Below are 10377 nucleotides of genomic sequence, written 5' to 3'. Positions count from 1 at the left end.
CAAACTTATACCTCTGAATTTGAGCACTCAATCTCATCCCCTTTTGCCTTTGTTTTTATACAGTGGCACTTTGCATATGCCACTATGTACAATGGCATATATATATATATATATATTTTTATATATATAATTATATATATATATATAATATTATATATTTATATATATATTATATATATAATATATATATTATATATATAGTTTATAATATATTATATAAATATTCAGGACCTTAGCTCCCCCTCCAACACTACATATCATTTCACCATCCATGGTCCCAACCCCTGCCAAGTCCACTCTCAGTTACCTATAGCACTATACTTGCTCCATATTCTCCCTTGTCAGACTTGCTCGCATGCACCTTGTCACTTTAGAAGGGCGACCTAAAAGGAGACGGGTGAGGGGGGCTGGAAATCTACTTTAGAAGGAGACTAGAAGGGGAGGGAGCGGGGGGGCTGGAAATCCTCCCCTCCTTTTATTTTTTCAATTTTCCAAAAGGTGGAACAGAGAAGGAGGCCAGGTGAGGATATTCCTTCAAAGGCCCAGTCCTGTGTTCTTAACGCTACCTCGCTAACGCAGGAAATGGCGAATAGTTTGAAAGAAAAAGAATATATATATATATATATATATATATATATATATATATATATATATATATATATATATATATATATATATATATATTTATTTATTTATATTTATTTATTTTGCTTTGTCGCTGTCTCCCGCGTTTGCGAGGTAGCACAAGGAAACAGACAAAAGAAATGGCCCACCCCACCCCCTTACACATGTATATACATACACGTCCACACACGCAAATATACATACCTATACATCTCAATGTACACATATATATATACACACAGACACATATATACATACCCATGCACACAATTCACATTGTCTGCCTTTATTCCTTCCCATCGCCACCTCGCCACACATGGAATACCATCCCCCTCCCCCTCATGTGTGCGAGGTAGCGCTAGGAAAAGACAACAAAGGCTCCATTCGTTCACACTCAGTCTCTAACTGTCAGGCAATAATGCCCGAAACCACAGCTCCCTTTCCACATCTAGGCCCCACACAACTCTCCATGGTTTACCCCAGATGCTTCACATGCCCTGATTCAATCCACTGACATCACGTCAACCCCGGTATACCACATCGATCCAATTCACTCTATTCCTTGCCCGTTTTTCACCATCCTGCATGTTTAGCCCCCGATCCCTCAAAATCTTTTTCACTCCATCTTTCCACCTCCGATTTTGTCTCCCACTTCTCCTCGTTCCCTCCACCTCTGACACATATATCCTCTTGTTCAATCTTTCCTCACTCATTCTCTCCATGTGCCCAAACCATTTCAAAACACCCTCTTCTGCTCTCTCAACCACGCTCTTTTTATTTCCACACATCTCTCTCACCCTTACGTTACTCACTCGATCAAACAACCTCACACCACACATTGTCCTCAAACATCTCATTTCCAGCACATCCATCCTCGTGCGCACAACTCTATCCATAGCCCACGCCTCGCAACCATACAACATTGTTGGAACCACTATTCCTTCAAACATACCCATTTTTGCTTTCCGAGATAATGTTCTCGACTTCCACACATTCTTCAAGGCCCCCAGAATTTTCGCCCCCTCCCCCACCCTATGATCCACTTCCGCTTCCATGGTTCCATCAGCTGCCAGATCCACTCCCAGATATCTAAAACACTTCACTTCCTCCAGTTTTTCTCCATTCAAACTCACCTCCCAATTGACTTGACCCTCAACCCTACTGTACCTAATAACCTTGCTCTTATTCACATTTACTCTTAACTTTCTTCTTCCACACACTTTACCAAACTCAGTCACCAGCTTCTGCAGTTTCTCGCATGAATCAGCCATCAGCGCTGTATCATCAGCGAACAACAACTGACTCACTTCCCAAGCTCTCTCATCCCCAACAGACTTCATACTTGCCCCTCTTTCCAAAACTCTTGCATTTACCTCCCTAACAACCCCATCCATAAACAAATTAAACAACCATGGAGACATCACACACCCCTGCCGCAAACCTACATTCACCGAGAACCAATCACTTTCCTCTCTTCCTACACGTACACATGCCTTACATCCTCGATAAAAACTTTTCACTGCTTCTAACAACTTTCCTCCCACACCATATATTCTTAATACCTTCCACAGAGCATCTCTATCAACTCTATCATATGCCTTCTCCAGATCCATAAATGCTACATACAAATCCATTTGCTTTTCTAAGTATTTCTCTCATACATTCTTCAAAGCAAACACCTGATCCACACATCCTCTACCACTTCTGAAACCACACTGCTCTTCCCCAATCTGATGCTCTGTACATGCCTTCACCCTCTCAATCAATACCCTCCCATATAATTTACCAGGAATACTCAACAATATATATATATATATATAATATATATATATATATATATATATATATATATATATATATATATATATATATATATATATATATATATATATATATATATATATATATATATATAATCCTATCTATAGCACATGTTCTGTAGCCACATAAAATTTCTGGAACTACTAGTAATCCCAATATACCCTTTTTCTTTCCTTTGTATCCGAGATAACGTTCTCTCCTTTCACACATTTTTTATCGCTCCCAGAGCCTTTGGCCCCTCCCCTATGCATGATTCATTTCTGCTTCTGTGATTCTATCCGCTGCTAAGTCCACGCCCAGATATCTAAGACACTACTCTCTCCAATTTTTCTACTTTTAAACTTACATCTCTATTTTCTTGTCCATCAGCCCTAATGAACCTAATGACCTTGCTCTTAATTATATCTATTCTCAAACTTGTAGTTTCATACACTTTTCCAGACTCCTTTACCACATTCTGCAGTTTCTCACTCGAATCAGCCACCAGAGATGTATAATCGGCGAACAGCAACTGACTCACTTCACAGGCCCTCTCATCTACAACAGATTGCATCTTTGCTCCCCTCTCCAAGACTTTTGCTCTTTCCTCCTCAACCACCACATCCATGAACAAGTTAAACAGCGAAGGGGACATCAGTCATCTCTGCGACAGAGCGACCTTCACCCCGAGCCAAACTCTCTCCACTCCTCCTACTCGTACACAAGCCTTACATTCTTGATGAATCTTTTTACTGCTTCTAGCAGCTTTCCTCCCTCACCCTATAATCTTAAAACCTTCCACAATGATCTTTATTACTTGTATCATATATCTTCTCCAGATCCATAAGTGCTACATACAATTCCATCTGTATTTATAAGTATTTCTCAAACACATTCTTCAAAGTAAATACCTTATCCACTCATCCTCTACCTCCTTTGAAACCACACTGCTCCTCCCCAGTCTGACAAACTATACTAACATTCATCCTCTCAATCAGTGGCGTGGCCTCCTGCACAGTTTCTTTTTAATTCTCAACCAACTTATGCTTCTGTAGTTTGAACACTCACCTTTATCCCCTTTGCCTTTGTACAGTGGCACCATGCACGTATTCCACCATCCTTAGACACTTCATCCTGATCCGTACGTACACTGAATATCCTTACCAACTAATCAAGCGGGGAGTACTCATCCTTCTTGAAGGCTCAATTTGGGATGTCTCAATATATGTGAATGTTATTGAGATTGGAAGAAAGAAGAGATAGGTAGTATATTTGAGGAAAGAAAACTGGATGTTCTGGCTTTTAGTGAAATGAAGCTCAAGGTAAAGGAGAGGAATGGTTTGGAAAAGTCTTGAGAGGAAAGTCAGGGGTTAGTGAGAGGATAAGAGCTAAGGAAGGAGTAGCACTACTCCTGAGGCAAGGGGTTGTCTGAGTATGTAATAGAGGGTAATTAAGTAAATTCTAGAATGATGTGGATAAATCTGAAAGTAGATGGAGAGAGATGGGTGATTATTAGTGCTTATGCACCTGGTTCATTAGGAGAGAGATCATGAGAGGCAAGTGTTTTAGGAGCAGCTGAGCGAGTATCAGCATCTTTGGTGCACGAGATATTATATTAGTGATGTGTAATTTAATTGCGAAGGCGAGTAATGTGGCAGTTGAGGGTATAATTGGCGTATGTGGGGTATTCAGTGTTGTGAACGGATATGGTGAGGAGCTTATGGATTTGTGAACTGAAAAAGACTGGTGATTGGGAATACCAAGTTTGAAAGAAAGATATACATAAGTATACGTATGTGAGTAGGAGAAATGGTCAAAGGGCATTATCAATCCAATAATTGATAAGCGTGTAAAAGAGAGACTTTTGGATGTTAATGTACTGAGAGGGGCAGCTGGAAAGATGTCTGATCACTATCTTCTATAGGCGAAGGTGAAAATTTGTAAAAGCTTTCAAAAGAGAAAAGAAAATTTTGGGGATAAGAGGATGGTGAGAGTAAGTGAGCTTGGAAAGGAGACTTGTGTGAGGAAGCACTAGGAGAGATTGAGTGTAGAATTGCAAAAGGTGAGAGTAAAGGAGAAGGGAATGGATGAGGAATGGGATGTATCTAGGCAAGCAGTGATGGTATGTGCTAAAGATGCATGAAGCAGGAGAATGGTGGGAAGTGGGCAAATCAGAAAGAGTAGTAAGAGATTGGATGAAGAAGTAAAGCTGTTAGCGAAAGAGAAAGGAGGGTCGTTTGGACGATACTTACAAGGAAATAGTGCAAGTGACTAGAAGATATATAAAAAAAAAAGCGGCAGGAGGTAGAGAGGAAGATGCAAGGGTTGAAAAAGAGGGCAAATGATAGTTGGGGTTAGAGAGTATCATCAAATTTTAGGGAGAATAAAAAGATGTTTTGGAAGGATGTAAATAACGTACGTAAGACAAGAGATTAAAGAGGAACATTGGTGAAGGGGCAAGGGGGGAAGTTATAACAGGTAATGATGAAGTGAGAAGATGGAGTGAGCATTTTGAAGGTTTGTTGAATGTGTCTGATGATAGAGTGGCAGATGTAAGGTGTTTTGGTCGGGGTGTTGTGCAGAGTGAAAGGTTCAGGGAGCATGGTTTGATTAAAAGAAAAGAGGTAGTAAAAGCTTTGCGGATGATGAAATCCGGCAAGGCGGCGTGTTTTGATGGTACTGCGGTTGAAGTTATTTGGGAGGTGGGTGACTATGTTGTTGATTGGTTAGTAAGGATATTCAATGCATTTATAGATCATGGTGAAGTACCTGAGGATTGGTGGAATGCGTTCATAGTGGCATTGTACAAAGGCAAAGGGATAAAGGTGAGTGTTCAAACCACAGAGGCAAACTCTATTGAGTGTTGCTGGAAAACTATATCGGAGGGTATTGACTGAGAAGGTGAAGGCATGTACTGAGTGTAAATAGTCGAACAGCAGCACAACACCCGAAGACTGTCGAGGGTTAAGAAGAGCCTGGAACTCCGGTAGACAGTACTTGTTCAAAAAGCTGTGATTTCACATTACAAGTTCAAAAGTTCGTTGACAACGTGCTGAACGCAGTCCATGATAGCACGAAACTCACCTCCCTCGCATACCCTGGTCTGCTCAGTAATTCAGTGGCAGCCAATCGCAAGCCGTGATTTAGTGGCGTGGACCGATGACGTCAGTTGCACGTCATCGTGAGTCACTGAATCACTGCGTCACCTGACATCGCGCGTACCCAACTCGGTTACAGCTACACAACACTCCTCCCTGATCTTAAAGCATATCACTGTACTGAAAACGGTCCACCGGACGGCGTTCTCTTGAATTCCGGCGCGGCAGTGGTCGTCCTAGACTCTCCTTCTCATTCTCGCTCTAAACTTCAACTCCATCTGTGGCCGAGTCGTCTCTAATGGCAGGTACTTAAGTCATCAGATTGTCGTCTTCTGCGTCGTTCCTAGTATCTTCATCCTCAGCCGACTCCTGTGCGACCGATGGTTGCGCGGTAATTAGCCGTAGATCATGTACATGGCGCCTCATACCGTCGAATTCGACATTCTGCGCAGAGAAGACCCAGGTCACCGATCCAATGGAGCTGTGAACGTTGCATCATCTGTTCATGGCGGACCCACACTCTGTCGCCGACCGTGAGGCGATGCTGCACCTTCTCTGACCAATCATGCTCGCTTACACCGTCCATTCCGAGCAGCTTGACTTCGCACCTGAAGATTTGATTTACAGGAGCAGAGGAAGGGTCATCACCTCGTGGCATCACACTAGCGATAGACGGCCTCTGCAATAGAACAGCGTTTCTGCACCGCTATTGTCTTCGCCGAACGTTGACATCGTTCTGATATCCCGTTGCCGAAAGGGACGTTCGCACAGCAATATATGACTCATCCCCCAGCGGCTGGCGAACTCACAGAACATCGAACTGCTAAAACGTGGTGCTGTCAGTCAGGAACTCTTTTGGTGCAGCACGCTCATATAACAGCGACTCCAGCTGGCCAACGACACTAGTCGAGTCTTAACGTGAGTCTCCTCCAAATGGCATATCGTGAGGGGCCACAGTCTAACAGTGTCAGATAGTACTGGTCCTCGACGTGAAAGATGTTCATGCTGACTCTAATCCAATAATCTGAATCTCCTAATGCCCTTCTTTCCCACCTTACGGGCTCTGGGTTAATAAATTGGCACGCTCTGCACCCTTGCACAACGTTGCGCACTTGCCGTCGAGTGATCGACGGGAAGATCGTCCGATAGAAATATATCGTGTGCTTAATGCCAGGATGTCCGCTGATTTTGTAAATATTAGTGATCTTGCGCTCGGACACGGCAGAGACAGCCCCACAAACTGACTGGATGCATGCAGAAGACATCCACCTGTTTGGCACTCTGGTCAGCTCGTCAGCCTTCTTCTCAACGGAAGTGACGAATTTGACCTCGATCTGCAAACCGTACTCTTAACGATTTTCATCGTCTCCGGTCGCCAGCGGATAAGCATCTCGCTGGCAGCTTTCTTTTTCAGACGCGACCTCCCTGACAGCGCGTCCATCAACCAGTAGTACACGGTCTTCGAATCAGTCATCAACAGCAGCCTTTTCATCTTCCAGACTACCACAAGGTTAACTCCCCGAAGCAAAGCATCCAGTTCGGCGAGATTAATGTGCGAGCATCCGTTCTGCCGTAGCCAGCAGACGTCTTCAACGATGTTGCCGTTCACCTCCTGCACTGCCCTTATCGCAAGAGAACTGGCGTCCACCCATACGACGGCCTGATTGCCATCCATATCCCAGCGACCTTGAGCTGGATCAGAACATTTCACACGTTGTAGGGTCTCGGCGAGCATCGATTGCAGCTCTGGATTGGTGAGCTTGCTGTCCCAGGAGGTGGTGACCACGTTGGCTCTTCTTTTCAGGTTTGAGGACGCCACACACAGCCAGCCACAGACAGGTAAGTGACTCGTGAGGCGCCCACTCAGGGAAAACTCCACGCGTCTTGTCAACTTCAGTACATCACAAATATCGTTTTCTCACTTCCAAAAGAGACCGCATCGCTCCCCCAAGACTCGTATGCACAACACCCGAGCTCCTTCGAACACTCGCTCAGCGGGCTTGCACATCAGGCCATAATAACTGAGGTGGTTCTCAACATCCGTCGCAAACGCTACCCTCTCGTCCACAAGGATGTCATCCAAGTACGAAGAAGCTGCACGATTGATCGTCTCGTCCCAACTCAATACAGTATTCAGAACCATCTTTATTACCAAGGGGGCGAGGCTCAGTCCATAGCCCACCCGCGTCAAACATTACCGCCGTTCCCATGGAATACCAGCGTCTGATACGGCTACAGCGAACGGCCCACCTGGATCTGAAGGTAGGCTTTACGCAGGTCGACAAGATCAATCTTCTGCTTACGGCGGTGCCACTCTCTCTAATCTTCTCGCCGCAGATGTCTGCGTCGGCCGTATGTGGACTAAGATGAGAGTTCAGTTCACGGAAGTCGAGCACCGGGCGTACCTTCTCTTTATTCTTTTGAACCACGGCCGCCAGCCGGATCGCCAGCCGGATCGTTCCTTTCATTGCTCCGTGACGCATCTCGTCAAGTGGAACTAGCCAACCATTCGCAATCCATTCCGACATCTCTCTTTCGTACTCTTGGCGAGCCTCCGGTCGTATCCGGTACTCCTTAGTGTTTAACAGACGTGGCGACTCCGTACCTTCACACCACTTACGCAAAAACGTCCACTTTCTCGCTGCCGCATCATAGGTCACGGTGATACCCTTTTCATCAATTACGGGACCTGATGCTACAGTCGCTACTGCTGAAGATGGAGACTTGTCAACACCAAACCGCACGTCGTTCGGCGTGCGTATAGTTACACCAACCTTCATGTGACGACGAAGTTTAGGTCCAGCGGCCTAGCCACTATCACCAGCACCTCCACTGGTGACGCAACTCCCAACGGCAGCTGGACGCGCACCACATCCGTTCCCTCGCACAAGTACAGTTCACTACTCACCTTCATCATACTGATATCGTGCTTCGTCCAACGAAGAACATGTAGACGTGTGTGATACTTTTGGCACAGCCGGTGTCCACCAGGGAGTCGTAGCTCACCCCATCTATGATCAACCAAACCATCGACAAAGTGCCTGTTACTGACGAGCTGGAAAGGAGGCTGGCTCTGGTCCCACCTCTCCTAGCCATTTCCTGGGCACGACGAAGCGATATGCCCTCGGAGGCTACAGTAGAAGCAGCAAATGTTGCCGCGTCCACCTAGGTGTCTGTCGTGTCCAGTTAAACAGTCACGGGCGTAGTGCTTGGGCTGACCATATGCCACGGCAGTTACAACAGCTGCCTCGATCTGTTCACCAACACGAGTAGGGCGCCGCAGCAGCGCCGCCATTCTCCTCAAAGATCACGGCACTAGCGCAGCTCACGATCTGGTCAATGTCCATGGACTCCATGCGTGAACCAGCCCGTAGGATGCGGCAGGCAGTGCCTGGTAGGCCGGCTAGAAAAGCACAGGCCAGGCTGGTGTCATGCATACCCCCAAACAGCGCTGCCAGACGACGCAAGTCGGCCAAGTACACAGCCACTAATTCAACATCACCCATCTTACGAGTGGTGAACTGCTCGTAAGCGTAGAACTGATCTGACGCAAATACAGAGACAAAAGCTTCCTTGATTTTTTTCGTATATCAGCTTGTTGGCACTGCTCAGCTGCTGGTAAACAGCAAACGCACCACCGGTGAGCAAGCCCGACAAACCTCGCAGCTAATACACCAGCTCGAACTTATCCAGCCACTCAGTCACATCATGTGACGATTCGTCGAACTCTGGGATCAGCCGGATATCCATCACCAGATCACTCACTCGAGTCGCCAGGGCACCGGCCTTTCTAACGTCTTCCCCAACGGTAAACATGCCTAGATAGCTTGTAGCTTGTCGAACAGCAGCACAACATAGAGAGACTGTTGAGGGTTAAGAAGAGACTGGAACCCTGGCAAATAACACTTGTTCATGAAGCTCAGGTTACACGTTACAGGTTCAAAGGCAATGCGACAACTGCTTAACGCAATCCACGCCAGCACCAAACTCACCTCCCTCGCATACCCTAGTCCGCTCATTAGTCCGGCGGCGGTCAATCCAAAGCCGTGATTTAGTGGCGTGACCGATGACGTCAGTTGCACGTCATCATGAGTCGCTGAATCACCGCGTCACTTGACATCGCGCGTACCTAACTCGGCTACAGCTATACAACACAGAGCATTAGACTGGTAAAGATCAGCGTGGTTTCAGAAGTGGTAGAGGATGTGTGGATCACGTGTTTGCTTTGAGGAACATGTATGAGAAGTACTTAGAATAATAGATGGCTTTGCATGTAGCATTTATGGATCTGGAGAAGGCATATGATAGGGTTGTTAGAGATGCTTTGTGGAAGTTCTTAAAAGTATATGGTGTGGGAGGTAAGTTGCTAGAATCAGTGAAAAGTTTTTTTTTTTTACCGGGGATGTAAGGCATGTGCACGAGTAGGAAGAGAGAAGAGTGGTTCCCAATGAAGGTCAGTCTGCGGCAGGGGTTTGATGTGCCCATAGTTGTTTAATTTGCTTATGGATGGGGTGGTTAGGGAGGTAAATGCAAGAGCTTTGGAGAGGGGACCGAGTGTTGGGGTTGAAAGGGCCTGGGGAGTGAGTCATTGTTGTTGGCCGTTGATACAGATTTTATGGTTGATTCGAGGGAGAAACTGCAGAAGTTGGTGACTGAGTTTTGAAAAGCGCTTGAAAAGAGAGAGTTAAGAGTGATGTAAATAAGAGCAAGGTTATTAGGTTCAGTAGAATCGAGGGACAAGTTAATCAGGAAGTAAGTTTCAATGGAGGGAAACTGGAGAAAGTGAGGAATTTTAGATATCTGGGAGTGGACATAGCAATCAATGGATCCATGGAAGTGGAAGTGATTCACAGGG

The 10377-nt window shown here is 45.6% G+C and overlaps 1 protein-coding gene across 1 annotated transcript in view; it reads right to left on the bottom strand.

Annotated features, from left to right (window-relative positions):
• Positions 1 to 7257, bottom strand: part of LOC139752162 (uncharacterized) — a 150211-nt gene extending 142954 nt beyond the window's left edge. Inside the window, exons 1-3 of the mRNA XM_071668107.1 lie at positions 6865 to 7257; positions 5951 to 6201; positions 5277 to 5433 (exon numbers count right to left, since the gene is read on the bottom strand). Of these exons, the coding sequence (XP_071524208.1) occupies positions 5277 to 5433; positions 5951 to 6201; positions 6865 to 7257 (801 nt within the window). The remainder of the gene's footprint in view (positions 1 to 5276; positions 5434 to 5950; positions 6202 to 6864) is intronic.
• Positions 7258 to 10377: the final 3120 nt, after the last annotated feature.

The sequence above is a fragment of the Panulirus ornatus genome, chromosome 2 (assembly GCF_036320965.1).
Source record: "Panulirus ornatus isolate Po-2019 chromosome 2, ASM3632096v1, whole genome shotgun sequence".
NCBI classification, from domain to species: Eukaryota; Metazoa; Arthropoda; class Malacostraca; order Decapoda; family Palinuridae; genus Panulirus; species Panulirus ornatus.
This window is presented reverse-complemented; position numbering and strand designations above follow the sequence as displayed.